Source organism: Salmo trutta, chromosome 1, assembly GCF_901001165.1.
Source record: "Salmo trutta chromosome 1, fSalTru1.1, whole genome shotgun sequence".
Lineage (NCBI taxonomy): Eukaryota > Metazoa > Chordata > Actinopteri > Salmoniformes > Salmonidae > Salmo > Salmo trutta.
Window position 1 is genome coordinate 53,739,138 of NC_042957.1, and position 24,250 is coordinate 53,763,387.

Here is a 24,250-nt window from a genome sequence, read left to right on the forward strand (position 1 = left end):
CTCTGAGTATTCAACATTGAAGTTATACACCACACGTTACCCCATAAAATCATCTGATCTCCATTCCTCCTTGGACCCTACTGGCCTTCCTGCATCTGGGCCAGACCAGAAGGGGATTCCATCTCCCCACTGCCTCCAAACCAGGTCTCCTCCGCTCTGTGGGTCTGCCGTTGGGGCCAAATCTGCACCAGAGCCCTCTGCTCCCGGTCTTTGTCAGGGCCGCGACAGGGTGGTGTAGACAGGCTGCTCCCAATGCGTGGGGCTGTGTGACTGTGGCACGCTGGACGGGTCAGTGATGGCTGTGTACAGGGGCCTCTGCGAGGGCCCCATGTAGGAGAAGGCAGAGTACAGCCCTGAGGCCTGGCTGGAGTGGGCGTAGTAGGACCCCGAGGCCTGGTGGTCAGCATACTCTGCAAACTGGGCCCTGGAGGCCAGCGAGGGGAAAGCAGAGCTGTAGTGGGGCAGGCTGAGGGGAGTGTAGGTGACATGGGAACCCCCTGAGGATGCTTCGGCAAAGTGTCCCCCCGAGTCGGCCTCACTCTTAATCTGGGCCTTGGAGGGGTCGGAGCCCAGAGGTGAGGCATGATGCTGCTGGTGCTGCTTGGATAGCCACACCGCAGAGTGTCCACTGGCCGCGGCCAGGGCAGAGGAGATACCGTAGGCATAGGGAGAAACAGAGGACCCTGCTGCTGCCGCTGACCCAGCACTCTGTCCAATCCCCGGGTGCCCATTGGGGGGCAGGTACTGGTCAAACTCGTTCACATCAAAGGGCTCCATGTTGGCCATCACCTCGTGGCTGATCTCACCGATGTCCACGTTGCCGAAATCAATGTGTGGTTTGCCTGACCCTGATCCAGAGCCACCCTCCACTCCTACTCCCATTCCCCCACGGGAGCCCCCTACTCCACCGCCCTCCCGCTTCCCATCGCCCGGCTTCCCAGACTGGAGCTCCGTCTTGGGGGTGGTGGGTGGTGTAGGAGGGCTGTGGCTCTGGCCTGTGGGGAGACACAAAGCAGAGATGTCAGAGTTATTGTCGGCGTGGCTTGTGGTATATTATTTAGAATGGGGATGTGTGACAAACTGCATCGATAGGGCTGGTCAGACCCTGTGGCATACCTGCAGTATGTGGATGGTGTCCATCAGCCAGAGGAGACCCCGCCCCCCCGACGTGGGCCGCCACGTCCAGGTGGAGGCTCTTGTAATGCGTTTGGCTATGGCTGACCTCACCCTCCGAGTGGCCGTCCGCTTCAGAGCCCGAGCCGGGTTTGCCGTTCTTGCGGCGGCGTGGTTGGTACTTGTACTCCGGGTAGTCCTTCTTGTGCTGCTTCCTCAGCCTCTCCGCCTCCTCGATGAAAGGCTTCTTATCACTCTCATTCAAGAGCCTATGAGGGAGAAAATCGTTTTTGAAATAACAATGATAGAACATTTTAATTTCAGCCAGGAGGAACTGAAAGTAGAGATGTTTTGTGCTGCTGATTTGATGCATGTGTCAAACTCTAATGCAGTCAGCCATTCTGTTTAAATGAGGAAATTACAGTAGTCTGAGAACATTTTACAGCATGTATTTTGTTAACATGATGACCATAATATGTGTGTTAAGATAACAGTGACACAGTGCTGATTCCTTTGACACCTCCACATCCCAGAGGTCAATAACCTTGTCCAACTCCAATAGAAGAATAATAAAATTGTATTTACCAGGTGGTCTGTGTCAACTGGGACATATCACCTTTTATATTCAATCTACTAAGTATTCTAGTATTTGACTTTTTTAAAAACGTCTAACTGGTGTAATGGCAACACGCTCATAGGAAATGCTGCTATTCCCCTTGTTGAGCATTAAAGCATTTTTAGAAAAGAACAATTGACAATATTTCTACTGTGGAGATTATTTCTAGCTGTCAGTTTTGCCTCTGAACCATTCACTGGATTTTCATCTCGTTCTAAATCGGATCCACCATCAGCACAGCTGCATCAGAAAACTTGCCCACACTAGGGGATTTTCAGCTGGACTGTAATGAAATTAAGACACAGGCTAAAGATGCCTCCTGTGCACGTAACATAAATCCATATTACTGATGGTGGAGTCAGGGGGACTGGCATGAGAAAACACTGACCTTTGAGACTCCCAGATCAGCATGTTTCTTGGCCAATTATACAATCATGCACGGGCTCAAGGGCAAGTCTTTATCTAATTAATGTTGGCTCCTTATAAGGTTAATGAATTAGCCTCTCTGGGCCTTCCAATCAGCACGCACTCGTCTGACCTAACAACAGTCCTCCATATCTGTGTTTTAAAGGCTGACCGAACTAGTCATTCAACCTGTTGACCAGTACAATCTTGGATATCTTTTTACATTTACATTTTTTACATTTTAGTCATTTAGCAGACGCTCTTATCCAGAGCGACTTACAGTAGTGAACGCATACATTTCATACAATTTCATACATTTTTTTTCTGTGCTGGCCCCCCGTGGGAATCGAACCCACAACCCTGGTGTTGCAAACACCATGCTCTACCAACTGAGCTACAGGGAAGGCATAGTAGGCTCTTTAATATGGCACTCTCAATTACAAATGAGAGGGCTGTAAAAGTGTATATTTGCCATAATGGGCTGTGCTTTAAAACATATAGACGTGGGGATAACAAAAACCTCAGTAATTCCCACTGCAGCCATCTCCCTCCTAAACCACCATGAATTAAGTGGGTTATGAAATTGGGCATATCCAGTCACTATAATGTGATTACAAAAAAACGCATAACTACATGTTTTTGGTTTTCTGTAGGCTACATAATCAACATAATTATTTCATTTGTTTTAGGTTGTAGGGCTTTAATCAACATTCTTGGTGGGGCAACTCTCTAACAAGCTTTATTCTGAGCTGGTAGAATATTATTTTAACATATCTCAGCTAATTTGATTGAGAAACTCATTGCTGTAAAGAAGGGAACCTGCCTTGAAAAATCTAAGATCTATGACTTTTAAGTTGTTTTTATGTTTTACGGGTCCATAATTCAAGGCTACTGTAGCATGAAGTGTGCTTTGAACTTTTGACCCAGAAGGTTGTGACTAAGAACGCATTTGAACTTGTGTAACCCCGGATGTTTATTGTTGTTTATCAAAGCGGACCGACGCTGTAATAAACGCTTTCCCTTACCTCCATAGTTTCCCGAGGGTTTTGCTGAGCTCAGCGTTGTGGAGGTGGGGATACTGGTCTGCCAGTTTTCTCCGTGCGGCCTGTGCCCAGACCATGAAGGCGTTCATAGGCCTTTTCACGTGCGGCTTGCTTTTGCTGCCGGAGTTGACGCGCACAGGCATAGGCACGAGCGTCCAGTCGTAGCCGTTCAGCACCTGGCTCACTGCCTCGCGGATACCAATGGGAAAGCGATCGTCGTCTTCATCGGACTTGATGGAAATCCCGCCAGCTACATCGGATAGGGCGTCGTCGCCGAGCCCTGTCAGCTGGGGCTGCGGGCCGGACAGGGGTGAGTCTCCTCCGCCTGCGGCACTGGATGAGTGACCCGGTGACAAGGAGTGACCGTCGTCCGAGACCCCCGGACTCATTTCTAACTCAGATAAACTCTGCTCCTCTCCCGACATCTTTCCCCTCTTCCAAGAAAGCTTCTTCCCTCAGGTGAGTAACAGAAAGTGTACAGGGTATAGTTTCTTGGCCTATGGGTGTTCAACTACTAAGCCTAGGCCTATCCCTATATCTGACCTAATGAAGAAGTTCACCCTTTTTCAGGAATATAAACTATACCTGTTTAAAACTAAAGGATTGCTTCTGTCACTCGAGGTCTCCTTTATATAAACTCCCAGTCAGTCTCAACTCTCAGTCTACGTTCTAAAATTCTGTTAGGATTCCTCATCAAAGTTCTTTCCATCCGTGTTGCTGGTATCGTCCGCTGAGCGCGTATTGTGGATCCCAGTTTACCTGTTGATTCCCACCTCTTGCTCCAGTAGGACAGTGGTTTCGCCCTTGCAGTCTTTGAAATTGTAGTCCTTTAGCTAAATACTGCAAATGACATAAAGTAGAGTATGTATTAGAAAACAATACCCTAGTGAGTGAGTGAAATATAGAACATATTATTAAACTGGGTGGTTCGAGCCCTGAATGCTGATTGGCTGACAGCCTTGGTATATCAGACCATATACCACCACAGGTATGACCACCACAGGTATGACTAAACATGTATTTGTACTGCTCTAATTACATTGGCAACCAGTTTATAATAGCAACAAGGCACCTCGGGGCTGTATCCAGGCACTCCTCGTTGCGTTATGCGCAAGAACAACCCTTAGCTGTGGTATATTCACCATATACCACAGCCCCTCATAAGATATTACTTAATTATAGCCTGTAGGCTGCTAAGCCTGTGTAGGCTGGGCTATGAACAGGCAGGTAGCTAATAGGGCTATAGGGCTAGGCTGTAGTTTGTTTGTTCAGAATACCTTCATTGAATTAGCATATAAAGGACGTAATAGAAATTATTAGGAAAAATGCAAAATTGCAATCATATAGAAGCGAATCTGAAGCCCATACAATTAGTGCAGACGGTCTGTTATTCTAGCCCAGGCCTCGACTCCTGCTAACAAGCTACTGTTTAAGGTTTGGCACTTATTGCAAGCTCCCCAGAGAGAAAGTGTTGGAATAATACGAGCCCGCACCAGCACAGGGCTTCGATTTATACCTCGGAGCTCTTAGATAAACATGGGCTGGCGCTGGAAATATAAAACGCGTGGGTACGTGTGTATGCGCGTGTGTGAATTGGTCACTGTCTGTTTGGAAAAGTATAGGCTATGGGTCTGTATGCCGCCTATTGGGGTCAAATGTGTAGTTTTGTCCATATAATCAACGCCCGCCTGTGTAGGCCAACACGATCTTATCGTTTTGATTAAGCGAACTTGTGAACTGTAATAACAAACTATAGGCTTTTTGTTTTGGAATTGATTTAATCGTTGAATCAGTCATATTGTAGAAGTTAAATTCATAATGCTTGTCTCTCTAGTGCCCAGTTGATCCTTTGTAACATTTGGATGCTACTGACATGCGCACTGCAATGGTGGTGAATTATCAGAGCATTGGCGGGACTGAGCCATCTCATCTTGTACCTCAACCACGTCCTGTTGTGCACCTGGTGGTCACAATTAATCCCCCCCCCCCCCTCTCCTTTCTGTACGCCGATTTGTTATCCTGTCCACGCACATAGCTGTGGCCCCCATGATAGTGTTACATTGGTCAGTAGGGAGAACAGCGTGGGGTGGGTTGATGATGCTTCCTTTGCCACGGCCCAACAGTGTTTAATTACAACCGTATTAGAGCTAATGGATCGCATTGCAACGACGTGATCTTGCAAAGAGATTTGACTGATACGTTTTAGTCAATACGGTTTTGATTAATACCAAAATGCAGGTTAGACGTTGGCTTTCGTGGCTCTCATCCAGCAATAGCGCGCCTCCTAGTATTTTCTCGAATAGCTGGACCATATGTCTGTTATGTTGAAGCTTATTAACAACTGCGCTCGCAACAAACGATCTCCAATTGCGCGTCCGCTATGGGCCTACTTTTTATATGACAGGACACTCACTCCGGCTACTTAGAATAACATCTTGAAACTTTATACACTATATATACAAAAGTATGAGGACACCCCATCAATTTAGTGGATTCGCTATTTTAGCCACACCTGTTGCTGACAGGTGTATACAATCGAGCACACTGCCATGCAATCTCCATAGTAAACATTGGCAGTAGAATGGCCTTACTGAAGTTCACAGTGACTTTCAACGTGGCACCGTCATAGGATGCCACCTTTCTAACAAGTCAGTTCCTCAAATGTCTGCTCTGCCAGCTCGTTCAACTGTAAGTGCTGTTATTGTAAAATTGAAACATATAGGAGCAACAACGGCTCATTCGGGAAGTCGTAGGCCACACAAGCTCACAGAACAGGACCCCCGAAGTACTGAAGCACAAAGCACGTAAAAATAGTTTGTCCTTAGTTGCAACACTCACTACGGAGTTCTAAACTGCCTCATGAAGCAATGTCAGCTTAAGGACTGTTTGTTGGGAGCTTCATGAAATGGGTTTCCATGTCCGAGCAGCCACACACAAGCCTAAGATCACCATGCACAATGCCAAGCATATGCTTGAGTGGTGTAAAGATCGCCGCCATTGGACTCTGGAGCAGTGGAAACGTGTTCTCTGGAGTGATGAATCACGCTTCACCATCTGTCAGTCTGATGGCCTGGGTTTGGAAGATGCCCAAATTCATAGTGACAACTGTAAAGTTTGGTGGAGAAGGAATAATGGTCTGGGGCTGTTTTTCATGGTTCGGGCTAGGCCCCTTAATTACAGTGAAGGGAAATCTTAACGCTACAGAATACAATGACATTCTAGACGATTCTATGCTTCCAACATTGTGGCAACAGTTTGGGGAAGTCCCTTTCCTGTTTCAGCATGACAATGCCCCTGTGCAAAAAGTGAGGTCCATACAGAAATGGTTTGTTGAGATCAGTGTGGAAGAACTTGACTGGCCTACACAGAACCCTGACCTCAACCCCATCGAACACATTTGGGAGGAATTGGAACTACGACTGCAAGCCAGGCTGAATGGAAGAAAGTCCCTGCAGCAATGTTCTAACATCTAGTGGAAAGCCTTCCCAGAAGAGTGGAGGCTTTTATAGCAGCAAAGGGGGGCGAACTCCATATTAATGCCCATGATTTTGAAATGAGATGTTCGAAGAGCAGGTGTCCACATACTTTTGGTCATGTAGTGTATGTATAGGCTAATAACGGGCTTGTAATGGACATATAAGGGGTGACAATAATTGATGACAAATTTGGTCATTCGAGTTGCAGCCAGAACAGAGTTCATATGTGATTCAATCTCGACAGTTTTTTTTTTCAATTAGCAAATTTCTTTAGAAAGAAAGTATTTTCACCAGGTTGTCCTTCAGATTAGTTCAGAACTATGAAAGACACACGGTTTGTCTGTCCTGTGATTATTAAAGCGGGAGTTAAATGCCAATTTATGCTCGTCCACATTGAAAACTGGTATCTAATTTATTGTCAGTATAGGCTCTACTCTCTCTATATATATATATATATATTGCGTAGCAAACAGTATATTGATTGTTCTCTACATTCTTCTTAAATTGTGTTTATGATGTCTAACTTTCCATCAATGAGGCTTTTTCTATAGCAACCGTCATTAATTTACATGAAAGAAGTGGACTCCAAAGCCCTTCTTATCGCTTGACCTAACAATAAATTGCCCTAGATTTACGAAAATATTTTCCCATGATTGATGCTGTAGTCTCTTTCCCTTAGTTAGTTGTAACGTGTTCTTTTATTGTAATACAATTTTAAAAACTTTAACATATCCAGAAATGTGGCATAGCCTATCTGAAACTGAGTTTTTTTTCAATTCCAAAACAATTGAATAAAACGTGACAATTCTATGACCTATTTGTGAATTTGGCCTTTGAGTTTGAGTTCTGATGCAGGTCTAGAATATTGTATGCATTGAACAGGTTGTTGGCACTAACCACTGATCAGAGAGGACGAGAACACGTCCAGCTTTTAAATTATGAAATGGATGATCTTGTTGACTAACTTTCTCTCAATGAATGAGTATATTAGTCAACCTGTAAATACTCACAAATAAATAAGCCTAATACCGTCAAATGCCTCATCTCGTTGAAAATAGTTCCATGCGTCATGAATGTTGGGATAGTCAGTAGATGTAATTACGGAGTCAAAGTTTGCTGTTAATGGGAAAAGTTTCGTTGAGTTCAACTTGAACTCGATCAATCCCTGACGTTATATCTAAAACTATATTTTTCACTGGTCTAGAAATGATTGTATAACTTCGAAAGGACCGTCTACGACAAGGCAAACCTAAACGGAATACATCACTTTGAAGCTGGTTCATAATTGAAATTGTATGTCAGTGGGCCTATTTGTATTAACCTATATAGCCTGTAGCATACAGTTGCAACAAATATATATAATATCTTGCTGGGATGCGTATTAAACATGTATTTCTGCAGCCTGTTACGATAATCATCTCCTGCTATAACAGAGCAGGCGATGCCCACTTTACACAGCAGGATTATCCGAAGAGACAGTTTAAATGTAACAATAATAATATGACAATACTTATAATGATAATAGCCTAATAATAATAGTCTAATAATTTAAATAAAACAATGGTTTAGAAAAGATGCAGGTGTAATACATAATTTCTAACTGCACAATTTAGATGAACTTTATGGCTTGATTATTTGACAAATGAAAGAAAGAGAGAGAGAGAGAACAGCAGAGACAGGAAAGTATTTCAAATGCTAAGCGCCTTACTTCAGTAATGAAAAATGAGGTCGCCCGTTTAGCACGAGAGTCCGTGTGTTCCCGAGTTTCCAAAGTGACGCTCGCGCTCACTCCCTAGCCCCCTCGCTCGCGCTGCCCTGCTATGAATGCCTGCTCTGTGTCGCGCGCCGGGGCTTAAAGAGCTCCGTTGTGTGAGGAAAGAGAAAAAAGTGGGGAAAAAAGTCTTAAAGGAGCAGCAAACTTACACGCATGCAACACCGGCAATCAATGTGATTGGTCGATGATTATTTTGCTCAGTTTCCTGCAGGGCAGGATCTCACTGTCAAAATGAACATCCATATTATGCCAATATTATGCCTACCTGAATAATGTGGAGACGCCTCGATTGATTTGGTTAGGTAGGCTACTGATCTTTTTCTAGGCTGCAGTGCCATCAGATTCTGTGGAATGAGATGCTGCATTTGGGTCTGGGTATTTCAGACTTGTCAAAAACAATATCTAGCCTATGGAAAACCCTTTCTGTTGGGAAAATGTGTGATATCATCCATATTTGGGGTGTGCTACTTTTTGACCCTCTATAATTATAATTCAGTAAAAAATATAATTTTGTCAACGTTGTGATTTTTCAGATCCATGTTATTCTCATAGGTCATTATAGCCATTACAGATTGGGTAGCAGATTTTGATTTAATGATTTAATGTGCTGGATCTTTTATATTATTGATTTAGAATTAGGGATTCCATCTCTAAATGTAGGCATAGACTAAATATCTATATAATGCTCAAATCATAAAAGAGCAATGTTGACTATGATATTTGTCATGTTAAATGTATTAGAGAGGGATATTAGCGGCATGCGCAATCCTTTACTGGGAGATTTTCATATGCAAAAGCTTATAGGGCCACCACAAAAAGAGACCTTAAAAGCATAAGCCATCACTCAATTTCAAATTCAAAAAAATATTTGAGTTTCTGAATAATTCATAAGGCCTGCATTATAAATAGGTCTACCGGCTAGCCTTATGTGCTTTTACGCATGAGGTAAACATTGGGTAATGTGAACGCAATCACAACATTGATATTTACCTATACTCCACAATATCCTTGAACGCGTTCCAATGGAGAAATGTTTTCGTCTTATTGTTATTATTATTATTTTAAGCCATATCTTTTTATAAAATATAATAGAAGAAGCGTAGGCCTATTCTCTGATGTTATCAAATTGAATTTATTTGCCTGTTTCTGCATTTCCTGTTGGTGGTGTGAATTTGTATTTGATTTGAATGATAGGCTACTTGATGTAGTGTGGCCCACAGGAGCTTGTCCAGCACCCCGTCACTCACATCACTGGATACACGCGTCAACAACTGACTTTGATGTGTCTCTTTTTATCCTGTCTGAAGTGATGTCCGGGGACATCATCTAAATTAGCAGCGGGGTCTCAGGAGAACACACTGATGCTTTGTTTTTACACGCTCATATCAGAGTCCCTCTCTGTCACTTGGAGACGAGAGGTCGTAGAACTGGGGGGGGTCACGCACTGCACATTCTTAGATATCCCCTATATTCTTGGGTATATTACTGCACCTGCCTTGAGCAACTACCAGACATAGTTCTTGTCTCTTTCAATACAGTCCAAGTTTATTACATTTGTTATATATATATTTTTAAATATTAATCTAATTTTAGATAAAGATTTTACGCACGTTTTACGCACAAAACTAGGCTAAGTGAACAGTTGGCCTATAGGCATTTATCTCTCGATATTTTGTAGTAGATTAATTTAAATTGCACTGACACTGGTTTGTTGGATAGAGCATCAACGTAGACCTACAGTAGACTATCCAGTGCAGGACACTGACTGTCGGAATTAAATATAATTCCAAGGCGAACACTGCGCTACTTCATCCTATGTGTGAGTTTTATAATTGCATCAGTGCTCAGTCACTTAGATACACAGAGCACACATTTAAAACCAAACAGCATTTGGAGAAAATATAGAAAGTAGAGATGGGGGGAATATCATGGGTCGAACGCACACAAATACATGCGCTGTTCTTTTCAACAATGACCCCTTGTATTTCCTTCTCCCGACACTACCCCCTCATCCCAAAAAATCACTTATTTGTTCATTATCCATGAATGTTGACTGTGATAAGGGAATCCTAACCATGAGTGAATCTCTCTGTCTGGTTCTCTCTCCCTCTCTCGCCCTTTCATTCCCTCTCTCCTCTTCTCTTTGCGCCCTTTGTTTTATCTCAGGTGAATTGTAATCATGTGATCAAACGAACACCCCCTTCCATTATCCCGTTAAATGAAAAAATGAGAACAAAAAACAGTTCCTTGTATATAAAAAAAGAAAAAGAGAAAAAGACATGTCTCCGTTTAGTGCGTCTCTTTGTCTGGGTCTCAGCAAACGCTCACATATAGGGGAAAATGCTCCAAGACCTCTACTTTGCTTATGGATCTCTGTCGCACTGTCCAGCTCTTGAGAGGGGGAAACTTAAAATGCAACTCCGGTGGACTGGCTGGTCCTTCAGGATTTGTGGCCTGGCCGCAACATTGAAGTGAGTTTTTGTGAGTGTGCAGTAAAGAAGGTTGGGAGAACATCAGGAATTAGTGGTGTTTGGGGGGAAAGACAAGCCTATTAATGATCTTTTCATGTCAATATTTAGCCTACATTTTGTAAGGCGCGAATATTTGAGAAATAAGTGTGATTCATATCATTTCTGAGCCTCAGTGTTTGGGATGTCTATTATATATTACACGTTTTTTGTTATAAGCTAAGGATATTGTAATGAAAAAATTTCAGAAAGATACACTTCATGTACGTGGTTAGTGTTTCTTTATCGAAATCAATATCCTGTAAGGACCCGGCATTTGTGTGTGATTGTGTTGTGATTTATTGAAGTTAATTAAGAGGGAGAGAAAAGCCAGATGAACATATCTGTGGTCGCATGTGTCGAATCGTTGTTGTTTAAATTTTTTTTTTTAACAGCACCGTCATGACATTACATTTTATGTTCTCCTCTAGGCAAATTATACTCTTTTATCGAAAGGAAACATTTATTCAATTAGGTATTTAACAAAGAATATGCTTCCATGCAATTTGGTTGATTAGCCTAATATTAAAGTTTAATTTAGCCAGTTTCTCAATTGTGTAAACATTTAGTAGATTAGGCGATTGGTGTAGGTTAATAGAAGGTCGTAGTTCAAAATAACTCAACAGTTAGACTTGATTATATCGTTATAATCGATTCGCTTATAACATCATGTTAACTATTATCAATGCAATTTAAAAACTTTTTTTTAGGTGGTTTGCTTTTAGGCCTAACAATAAGTAATTTCACTATTAGATAAACTCTTATGAAAACTCCGCGTCTAATCCATCTACCAACCTGGCCCCATTCCATCATGGCCACCTAATCATCAACCTCATTCCTAATTGGCATTCATCACTCCTAACCTCTCCACCTGAACTCCACCTGATCCACCTGATGTGTGGAGAGCATTTTGCCACAAAAAAAATGGTCGCTGTGCATCACCCAGGTTGGTGCCGCACATTGGTGGTGGATGAGGTGAGTTTCTCCCATACTATGTAAAGCACGTTGAGTACTTCAGTTGGTAGAAAAGCACTATATGAATCCAATCAATTATTATTATTATTACAAACATTGGAGTAAAACAAGCTTATATATTATAAGTTCTATGCTTCAAGAATCAATGGGTATATATAATGCATTTACATCCACAAATGGATGTATCAACTAAGGATTCTAGCTTTAAATTTGTTCAGCGATATGGTATTTTATACTTTCTAATTGTAGTCTACATTTACTGAGTTTGTTGTAGGACAAAATTGTCAGACTATTGTTTTTGTTAAAGGCAGCAAACGTGACAGAATAAGACGATACATTTTCCTCAATTTTACATTAGGACTAATTTATCAGAAGATTAGAGGAAGCATTGATGTAACGAAAATATTTATAAAGTCATGCAAATTTGTCTTTTCAATTTTGGTTGCATACAACGACTGACATGTCATTTATGTCGAAAGGCCAAATTAGTATCAGATCATTATTAAATAAAATATTCTGGATATTGTTTTGTCAAAATAACAGAACTAAATGTCAGACACATTTTTAAATATATATTTTATAACAGAAGCCTAACTCCTTCACCCTCTGACTCCGCTTGTTAATTAATAAATATGCTTTTTCTATATGATAAAACAGCGTCCAACTTTGTGGTAAACCTTTTAAAAATGTAAAATGGTGAATATATTTTCTCTGTTTTGTTTTTGTGTCTTTAGAACCAATATTTGAATATTGCGCTAAACTGTATGTATTGTCTTGACGTTTACAGATGTAGAGAAGTAAAAATAGGGTCAAATTATATAATTATCAATATAACAAATCATTAACATTATGGTATTGATTGAAATAAAAATTAAGAGACAAAGGAATAAGAACACTTAGTAGAATGAGACTTCTCTTACTTATTGAATATTCATTTATTATATGTAGATTAATAATGATGATTCATTTGCTATCTGTTTAGCTTTGTTCATTTAGAATGGAATATGTAGCGCTATTGGGACATTTTCCAGTCACAAACCTTCATCATATCATTTTAAATCACTATCTGAAAGTAGAAAAAAATGGAAACTACAAACGTTGAACTAAGTGTTTTTTACTGTGACTTATGTTGCTAATTGTTTCCTCCAACATAGAAATGTGGTTAATGTTGAAACTGTCTCTTTAGTGTCTGAGTTTCCCATAAATCCGCTGTGGTGGCATGGACCTGACATGTGACGCTGATGATGCCGTTTGCTGTGCAGCCATAGACAGTTGTGACCGTTAACAGTTAGAACTCAGGCCTCGTGACCAGGGGGGTAAGGGGGTCACCCTCAAAGCAGACTGCTAATGTGGGCCTCATGGTTCTGTGACTGTGACACTACCTGAGGGGGCTCTTCTATTAACCTGGTCACAACAGGGACAGATATCAACAACATCCAGTGCCACACTAGACTGGATTACATTTATTTCAGCAACACTTAAAGGATAGAAGAAGAACAACAAGAAGAAGAGAGAAAGAACAGAATTTTCTAGAGCAAATGTATTTATTATTTTGTGTCTGTGAGGGAAGGGTTGACCTTTTGTCTGTGTGCTGGCAGAGAAAATTCCTGGGGGAATTCCTGCGTTCTCACAAAAGGAGAGAATCTGATAGGGGGAGAGAAAGAGCTGGAGAGGGAGAGAGAGGTCACTGGTAAAAATGACTGCACTTAGTGTAATGATCTCATATTTCTGGTGGGATGGGGAGAATTTTGCTGCCATCCATCACTTGAATTAGGTGCCCAGTAAACACCCAAACCCTTCCTCCTCATAATCCTCATTTTGGCACTGAGCAATGGCAGCTGAGATGGATTGCAGTGGAGAAGATGGACTAGGCAAAACAATGCAGAGGTCCATTACAGGACATTAAGTAATTTACTTTAATTTAAATGTAGCTCTCACTTTTAACTAGGTTGTTTGGTGTCTGGCTTTGTTATGGAGATTTTGGAATCCACTTGAAAAGTTACAGACTGCAAACTTTACCATACCCTTCTTGGGGTTTGCTTTTCATTTCTGATATGGCCCACAGACCAGACATTCAGCTTACCCACTCTTAAATATGGAATCTGCTCTAAGCTGTTAGGCGGTAACAGATTTTGCACCTGTACAAAATCAAACAGGTGCACAAATATTTCCCATTGCAGCAGGTCAGTTAAAGCTGCTGCAATCATCCTGTGGGCTGTGATCATTTGAAGAGCTGGAGATCCCCCCCAAGTCCATTTTGATGACAAATGGAACCACCATTCTTGTATGTAGTCATTGACAGGTGAGCACAAGGATATCACACAGTCCCTCTTCACTTCGAACGTAGACTCCCAGTGTATCTGTTGTCCACTACTTCACATTAACACTTATGCGTCATAGAACCAAAGTTCACAGACACTCAGCACTCCTAGAGTTGAACTCTTTAAGATTCCTTACATTTACCCTATCACAATGACTGAATGGAATCCTTCACAGAAATGCCTCACTGATTGTGATAAATAATGATTAAAGCCCATTAAAATGTCAGGCAATCTTCAAAGGGTTAATAAAAATAATTCAGCATTCCATGAGACCTTCTGACCTTTCTTTTCAACCATCTTTTTAATAAATCGATGCAGCTGCGCGGCGCTTAAATAGGTCCCCTTCTTGAGTTTCTGTGGCTTGCCATGAATCCTGTCTTTGTGTTCCTATCACTGAATTTCCTATTCTTTTGTGTTCTTTTTTTCCGATGTTGCTGGTGGTGATGGGGGGAGGAGTAGGTTGGTTGGGTGGTAATAGTGGAGGGGGATAGAACTTGGACTGGCTTTCAATGCAGCTGGGGAGCGGGGTGGGGTGGGGGTGGGGCGGGGGTTAGCAGGAGAAAATGCTAGAGAGAGATGGGGCGAGGAGGCAAGAGGGGATGGGGTGTGGTGGTGCTGGGAAGGGATGGGATGTGGGTCAATGTATTGCAAGCACCATGAATGGCCCATTGTATGTCCTGGTTCATATCTACACTAGCTAGCCAAAGGGAAGAATCTAGTTACTTCAATTGTGTGAGGGGACATCTAAAGGAAATTGATAGGGGGTTGTGGAGTTAGAGTCTGAGGTAAAAATAGCGAGAGTTTAGTTACCTGCCTGATCTTCGGTGGCATTTTATAACCTTTCATTTGCCATTGCATGCCATTTTGAGAATCCTGACGTCATCAATAGCATTTCAACCATAAACAAATACTTTATTATAATATTTTGCAGATTGCTTGTAAAGTTTTGATGATAATGTGCATGCATCTATGTTTTGCTATCCTTGTTTTCCAGGCAACTAACTAAACAGTAACGCACAGGTGTGCTTTTATTATCTATATATTGATGTAAAGTCAGTCTTTTATTATCTATATATGGATGTAAAGTCAGTCTTTTATTATCTATATATGGATGTAAAGTCAGTCTTTTATTATCTATATATGGATGTTAAGTCAGTCATTTATTATCTATATATTGATGTAAAGTCAGTCTTTTATTATCTATATATTGATGTAAAGTCAGTCTTTTATTATCTATATATTGATGTAAAGTCAGTCTTTTATTATCTATATATAGATGTAAAGTCAGTCTTTTACTATCTATATATGGATGTAAAGTCAGTCTTTTATTATCTATATATGGATGTAAAGTCAGTCATTTATTATCTATATATAGATGTAAAGTCAGTTATGTATTATCTATATATTGATGTAAAGTCAGTCTTTTATTATCTATATATGGATGTAAAGTCAGTCTTTTATTATCTATATATGGATGTAAAGTCAGTCTTTTATTTTCTATATATGGATGTAAAGTCAGTCTTTTATTATCTATATATTGATGTAAAGTCAGTCTTTTATTATCTATATATTGATGTAAAGTCGGTCTTGCCAGACCAAGGGTCAATTGTAGGCAATAATGACCATGAAGTGACAATGGATTCAGAATGAGCCAAGTACAATCATGCTGAGATGATTTGTTATCAATAAAGACTTTCCATATATCAGTATGAATGGAGCCATTGTTTTCCACCACATTGACCTCCTCCAAAAATCAGGCACCCTTTGAAAGTCCCAGTATTTACCATGAAACAGGTGTAATTGGGCAAAGATTGATCAACAGCAGAGGTGCATAAAGATGGTGGCCCCCACGCACTTACCACAAATTCCTTGTTTTGCTAAGTTCGCCGTACAATTCAACGTATTGTTCATTGCTCTCCACTACAATTTTTGGTAATTACCACCGTATACATGATCGCAATTTTAGCTTCAAGATCCCAGCAATTTGAAAAACCGAAAAAGGTTGATTGTGCTGATTTATTGGCACATTGAACCATGTCACGTGCCGTAGTTTCCAAACTCAGTGGGTAGTGCTAAAACAATGACATCGTATCTAAATTCTGACATCTTTATACACATATTTACAAACAACAGACTTGATATTAATTGTTACTTTCTTTATTCCTTGAATTTCAGTTCACTCCACGGCCGCTGTCCCATTCCACATCTCTCGCTCGCTCTTTCTTTTCAGTCTCACTCCCTCTCTCTGTCACTATGCTCTCCCTCCCCTCCTCTAATACAAAAGCATGAGGACTGCTGCAGCTGTGGGAGAAAGGAGGAGATGGAAGAGAACTGGGGGAGACGCATGAGGAGTAAGTGAGAAAGCGTTCAATGGAGCCTTGTGTCCCTCCTAACCATTCCCCCCTGTCTCCTGGAGCAAAACCAATCACCTATTCTTTACCTCCTGTCACCACTCTCTCCATCTCTCTGCGTCATCTCAGTGCCACATAACATAGTGGGTGTGTATTATGTGATAACATTTGGACATTTTTATCCATCCCTGAGTGAGGGGGGTAAGACGCAAACATGCTAATTGAGTGGAATGAGAGGCGAGGGATGAGGAGATTCAGTCATTTGCAGAAAATGATGCACAAGAATTTGGAAGAGAACAAAAGTGTCCTTTGTCGCCATGTTGCTGTCTGGGTGCTGGCTGGAACGGGGTCGGAGTCATTTGCATCACTGAAAATATTCTGTTGTGTATGGTCTTGGCTTCCCTCTCAGGCGCGGCCATTTGGTCCCTATACAAGATCAATATTCCTACCACATATCTTCCAGCCAACTAGGAGAGTAATCAGGGGAAATGTTTGTAGTTTTGCTGAATTGTTGCGTGTGCCTGAAAATCACAAACCATACACAACATATTTACATGTGTAAAAGACTACTATGTGTTTCACAAGCTGGTGTACAGACAAGTGATTATCAATCTGCAATTTCTCATCTCTGAGCTGTCATATTGTTACAGAAGTTATTGCTGTTAATGAGCAATTACCTTTGGAGGTATTGGGGCCTGTATTTAATCAATAGCAGATGGTGGATTTGTGGATTGTGCTTTTGAAGGTGTGTTTGATTTGCTGTATGTCCTGGATTGTTCTTTTAAAGGTGTGTTTGATTTGCTGTATGTCCTGGATTGTTCTTTTAAAGGTGTGTTTGATTTGCTGTATGTCCTGGATTGTTCTTTTAAAGGTGTGTTTGATTTGCTGTATGTCCTGGGTGGAGGAAGTTGACACTTGATTTTAAGGCGAATGTTAAACTAATGACAATACAACTCTGATCATATTCTCATGCTGTGAGGCAGCGGTTAGTAAGGCTGCTCAGCCCCATGATTCCCATTCTCAAAAGTCAAAGTCAAAAGTCAATCAAAAGTCATCAAGCACGACTACAGCTTTGAAGTGACTGTGACTCCAGGGAGACGAAGAGGGGCGAGAGACAGAGGTGAACAGAGAGGGTCTGGAGGGGCCGCTTAATAACAGTGTAAACTGTGTGAGAAGGAGTCTGTGTGTTTGACTCATCCTCTGCCTAAACTACAAGCTTCACATCCATTTTGGTAATTACCCGCCCGCTGTGATCCTCGCGACCTCGCATAATTAACACGCCTCGAGCAGGGAATGAAACTTTGATTGCCGTGGCCCATGCCCAAGTAGCAGGGGTTGCGTCTGTCTCTGCCTTGAACGACTACTGTTCTGACATTGTGGGGATGAAACCACCTCTTTCAAGGAAGCCTCTAACACGATAATTAAGGTGAAGGCTCTGGCAATAGGACATTCAAGCAGTCGTTTATTCCCAATTCGTTGAAGTTCGTGTAGTTAATAGTCGATCAATCACGGCAGTAGAAAAGCAACATCTATTATGGCCTAAGATGTGCTCATGTTCATAGAGCTGTGTATTCATGGTTGCCAAGGGAAGCCAGGCTTCCCCAAAAAATGTACTGATAAAAAAATAAAAAATAATTTATCTTTCATCTCTCTGTGTTTCATCATTTTCCTTTAATTCGCAAGAGGCTGAATGTATCTCATCGGAGAGAAGGCATCCGAGCGAATGAAACAGCGCCCCTCTGTCTCTGTATGTGTAGCCCATCTATCTGATGCTGTCTGGTCAAAAAGGATATGATATTGTTGCCGCTCCCCCGGAGCATTGGATGCAAGAGAAGCCAGAGAGCATTTGACCTCCAATGATTAAAAAAATATACAATAATAGCCAATCAGCGTTGAGTTAATCTGAGTGAGCTCAACTGTGAATGGTCCTGGCGCACCAAAACAAAGTGTCAAGGGAAGCCAGTTTGGATTTGGCTTCACACCAATCACATCAAGTCAAATGTCATTGACAGAAAACATCCCTCTCCCTCAATATTGTTGCATCTCCTTGTGTTGTTGTCCTCCGGTGGCTAGCTAGCTAAAATTGTCCCTTTCCTAAATTAGCCATGGACAAGGATAGTGATTTGGACTTGTGGTTTTACTTCATTCTCCTTCCTGGACAATGATTATAATGGAGATTCTGATCCAACCATAAAGTCATACATTGTGCCCCTGGCCTGAGAGGATGGAAGTTGAACATGTAGCGAGACGTAGTATGTTAATGTTAACTAGCTAATGTTGCCCATGAAAGGAAGTTAGGTTAGCGAGCAAGCATTTTAGCCAGGTAGCCTAGGACAACAAAAAAATGAAAGCGTGTACTGTATGACAGAGTCATGGATTGTTTCGGCAACATGAAAGAGAGGAGGATGGCATTGGCGTTTCTCAACAAGTAGGGTGGTGTCAACATGTTTTTTTGTCCTTACGCGCACACACAGAAATCAGTACCACGGACAGCCACATGATATTTAGCTCAGTCCTTCCCCAGTGACTTTACCCAGCCACCACTACTGCAGGTTCATCTTGGTCAGCTGGAGCGATTGGCTTGGTCACTTTTCTTTTGAAGGTCTTGTTTTGCTCTTATTTGGTCGCACTACATGTGTAGTTAGAAATCTATTTGGGCTTCATCGCTGAAAGACACCCAGAGTGCATGAGGTGGACGAGGAAAGGCGCCCCCTCACTTAATCATCGGTGTTCTTCAGTCTTAAGTTATGTGTTATTATACCATAAAAATAATTGCAAAGAGTGTTGATGTGTATCCCGTGTAGAACCCACAGACAGAAGCCAGGTTGTTTGCTCATGTGATCATGCATCGCCTGTGGTGCCAACAGCAGTGGTCTTGGGTCTACTGCGTGATTTGTTGGAAGACTCTCAGGTAGTGAAGATGCCAATCTCTCCCTCACCCTCCCCTTCCTCCCTCGGGTCTTCCCTCTTCATCTTTCGTTTTGAGTCGTCTTTATCCATCCCTTTGATCAATCACCCGGCATGTCACTCTACCTCCCCCCTCACCCTCCCCTTCTGCCCTCTCTACCTCCCCCCTCACCCTCCCCTTCTGCCCTCTCTCCCTCTCCCTCACTTTCCCCTTCTGCCCTCTCTCCCTCACCCTCCTCTTCTGCCCTCTCTCCCTCTCCCTCACTTTTCCCTTCTGCCCTCTCCCCCCTCCCCCTCCCCTTCTGCCCTCTCCCCCTCAGACACATATCTGACCTGTGTTTTGGCTGCCTATTCTTAACCCTTGTGTCATTGACTCCATGCTCTCACACATTCTGACCACATCACAATACTGTTGCCACCGGTGATGATGTGTCCCATTCCTTCCTGTGCATCAGGGCAGATGTTGTTTTGATGGCAAAAACACAGAAAGTAGAAGAGCAGGGAGATGAGGGTGGTGGGGTGGATACAGAAAAAAGAGAGTCACTTTCCAATCATGAGTTTTTCTCGGAACATTGAATTAAGCAGCATGAAAGGGTGGGGGCCTCGGGGAGGTCTGAGGGCGGCCATAGAGATGCCCGAATGAAAGACTTTGTTGTTGGAGGCCGGGAGAGAGAGATGAAAGAGGAGAGGGAGATGGGGAGCAGCCTCCTCACCCTGCGGCCCTCCCTCACTCTGCCCATGTGAGCTAGGGTTCAAACACGAAACACACACACACACACACACACACACACACACACACACACACACATACACACACACCCAACCACACACACACACACACACACACACACACACACACACACACACACACACACACACACACACACACACACACACACACATCCAACCACACACACACACACACACCCAACCACACACACACACACACACACACACATACACCCAACCACACACACACCCAACCACACACACACACACACACACACACACACACACACACACACACACACACACACACACACACACACCACACAGCAGAGCTACATACTCACAGACACAGACGGACATAGTCTTAGACTCCCTCCAAACCGTGTGTCCATATGATGTAACCTAGATACAGATGATCTACTGATCAGCAGCTGACAGACAGCAACACTCAGTTTCCCAGGTGATGAGTTGTGTTAATTGATGAAGTCATGTGTGATTGAGGTCTCGTCAGTTTAACTTCCGTTAGTGACACACTGGATGTAATCCCATTACATGTAAACAGACAGGAGCCGGAGTCAAATAACATCAGTGTGAATCCATTTCGATGAACGCATGCTGGACACAAGACTCCTTGTACAAGGGAAAGGGAGAAATGTGCTGCTACAGCAGGTTGTATGTGTTCATCATCAATCAATATTAGACGGATTCCCTTGGGGTCGTAATGTTTACACCACAGGCTGTCTTCAAATGTGACATTATATATATGGAGTGTGTGACTCTCTTTGTTTTTGTATCTTCCAGTTTATTCTCCGCTAGTCAGCACCTCTACACTAAATCATTTTCTCTGGGTGTGCTCCAGCTCATGTTTTCTGTTTGAAATATGTTTTGTAACAGCAGCTTCAGTAGTAGTGTATTAGTGACTGAGTTATAAGAAAAAGAGAAGCTTTAGAGTTGTCGTTTTTCACCGGGGAAGAAGCTAGTTCACCCTGGGAGGAAGTCTTTGGGGAATCTGTAACCTTACACCTCTAACCGAGCACCTCAGCTGAAAGGACAAGGCAAGTGAAAGAGGATCGCAAAATTGAGAAAGATGGGAAATGTGCCTAAATAGTTATTAGTGAAAGGCCTGCCTGAACATACATTTTCTTAAGTTTGATATTTTAAGAGAATGTATGGGAGAGAGAAGGAGGGAATATGAAAAGTGAATGATGCAAGAGGGAGATAAACGGAGTCTAATGTGTTTGAAAATACAATGTAAATACTGACTGAAGAGATGCAATAAATACTCTTACGGAGAGAGGAGGAAAGACAGAACGACCGGAAAGAAGTAAAGAAAGAGAGGAACAGCAGGAAGCGCTTGAATAGGGTCATGAAAATACGGCACATGGTGATGGGTGAGGGATGAAGGAGGTTAGAGGAAGAAGAGATCAGGAAGGAGAGATGAGGACGGTCAGGAAGGAGAGATGGAGAATGAGGGGAAGGGGAGGATGAAGGCAGACACATCCCATAAATAGCATAGTAATGGAGAGTTAAGGCCACACAATGGGTCACTGTTGAGTCCACGTTTTTCCATTTGGAGACAATGCACAATAGAGTTGGTATGAGCCCCAAACCACTCTAATAGCCAGAATGTAGCCCACCCCTCTCTCTTTTACCACCCCAGCGAACACACTCTCTAACTAATAAAGTGGTGTTGCCTCAGGGCTTGAAGCTACAAACCAGTCCTCCCCACTCTGAACCTTTTCATCTGCTGAGCAAAATGCCTGACCACTTCTCTAAAGGTTATGAGGTCCAAATTGTGCACATTTGTATAGATACTGTAAATAGACTGTGTATTCTGAGAAGAGCAGATGATACACAAGATGATAGCGATGATGATAGAGAAGATGATAGAGAAGATTATAAAGATGATAAAGAAGATGATACAGAAGATTATAGAGAAGAGGATAGAGAAGATGATAGAGCAGGGAATAGAGAAGATGATAGAGCAGGGGATAGAGAAGATGATAGAGCAGGGAATAGAGAAGATGATAGAGCAGGGAATAGAGAAGATGATAGAGCAGGGGATAGAGAAGATTATAGAGAAGATGATAGAGAATAGAATAGAGAAGATGATAGAGAAGATGATAGAGAAGAGGATAGAGAAGATAGTAGAGAAGATGATAGAGAAGAGAATAGAGAGTAGATGATAGAGCAGGGGATAGAGAAGATGATAGAGAAGATAGTAGAGAAGATGATAGAGCAGGGGATAGAGAAGATGATAGAGAAGATAGTAGAGAAGATGATAGAGCAGGGGATAGAGAAGATGATAGAGAAGAGGATAGAGAAGATGATAGAGCAGAGGATAGAGAAGATGATAGAGAACATAGTAGAGAAGATGATAGAGAAGATGATAGAGCAGGGGATAGAGAAGATTATAGAGAAGATAGTAGAGAAGATGATAGAGCAGGGGATAGAGAAGATGATAGAGAAGATAGTAGAGAAGATGATAGAGCAGGGGATAGAGAAGATAATAGAGAAGAGGATAGAGAAGATGATAGAGCAGAGGATAGAGAAGATAGTAGAGAAGATGATAGAGCAGAGGATAGAGAAGATGATAGAGAAGATAGTAGAGAAGATAGTAGAGAAGATGATAGAGCAGGAGATAGAGAAGAGGATCGAGGAGGGGATGGGGAGACTAATGAAGAAAATGCTGAAAGGGGAAGTGCCTCATTAGCCTGAAGAGGAGGGTGATTTTAACTTAATTAAAATCGGGAGAGAGGAACAATCTCATTAAGACAGAAGAACACTCATGTAGATGTATAAATAAAAGAACTGTCCATGCTGATACAAAGACTGGGACAGGAACTTTGGATAAGGGAAGTAAAATGTAGTTGTACATACGGAAAATGTATGCACGCATGATTTTACGTCGCTTAGGATAAAAGTTTCTGCTAAATGTCATGTATTATTATAGTTATATTAAGTACCTCTGCACACCTGCTCTGGCTAAGACACGTCTAAATTGGAGCTCATTTCAGATATGCAGTGTGTTCAGTGAGGCAGGGTTCAAAGAACCTGGCAATGTGCCAGGATTGTCTGCACCACTATTTGACCTCTGTGACCCCTATTCAGATTCCCTATCTGTTCTACCAAGACCAGGTGGGAACTACTTGAGCGTATCTCTGAAGGTTCCGTAACAGCTCTCTGTAACCTTATTGCCAGACTCTGGTACAGAAACCACATTCTTCTTTTGGACGATTGAGTCCGTTTTTCTTCTGTCTTGTGTTGAGGCTGCATCTGTTTCTGGAGATCAGACCATCAGACCACGACTCCCGGAGACGACTCTGTCCTGTCCTTGATTTCCTGCTCCAGAGAATCCTTGTAATCAGTAATGGCCTCAGATCCCCTTGATACGCTACGAATTGTACGATGTTATGCTTTTCATTTTACGTTTGGATATTCTTGTTTTGAAGAGTCCCGTAAGTCGCTTAACACAGCATGAGAGATCAGACATAACTACCTCAGTCTGATAGTTGATCTTAGGGAGCTGGGTGGTGAACGCGCTGGAACAAATCTACCACTAGAGGGAACGTTTGCCTCAGTATTCTCTGCTGGAGACCTCGCTGATGGTGTTAGAGTCACCTAGTGGCACAGCACGAGAACAACAACTCCATCCTTCTATTCCTTTATTATCTCCTCACTTCCTGGATGTTCTCATCTGGATTCAACTGTTTGTTAGTTAGCGCACAAATATTGTTCATATTCTACATGTACAGAGACAGTCAAATAATATACATTATTCATATTTATTTTCAACATCCAAAGGTATACACAAGGAATAAAGTGCATTCTATGATTTACTCGCTGTTCAAGCTTGTGTTGGTCAGGGAATATGTCTGTTCTGTTTCTCCACACATGGCATGTTAATAGAGACGTGCAAGCAGGAAGACTGAGCGGCAGAGATAAATCAACACAGTTATTTTAGGAAATAATCTTAGACAATTGGTTTGTTTTACAAACATACATTGTAAACCAGATATAGTAGCGTAGTAAA

General features: G+C 42.1%; 1 protein-coding gene and 1 long non-coding RNA gene across 3 annotated transcripts; one reads left to right on the top strand and one right to left on the bottom strand.

Annotated features, from left to right (window-relative positions):
• Positions 1-165: 165 nt before the first annotated feature.
• LOC115200198 (transcription factor Sox-10) lies at positions 166-8,548 on the bottom strand. Its single transcript, XM_029763056.1, has 4 exons — positions 8,362-8,548; positions 3,160-4,017; positions 1,117-1,382; positions 166-995 (listed from the first exon to the last, which is right to left on the bottom strand). Exons 2-4 carry the CDS (start codon positions 3,600-3,602, stop codon positions 214-216), a joined length of 1,491 nt encoding a protein of 496 aa, XP_029618916.1. The 5' UTR covers positions 3,603-4,017; positions 8,362-8,548; the 3' UTR covers positions 166-213.
• Positions 3,550-18,227, top strand: LOC115200213 (uncharacterized). Of its 2 annotated transcripts, none has more exons than XR_003879493.1 (2): positions 3,550-3,636; positions 16,406-18,227. It is a non-coding gene; the product is annotated as an uncharacterized LOC115200213 (long non-coding RNA). The 2 variants fall into 2 exon arrangements; XR_003879492.1 differs by lacking the exon at positions 3,550-3,636 and adding an exon at positions 9,917-10,898.
• The last annotated feature ends 6,023 nt before the right edge of the window (positions 18,228-24,250 follow it).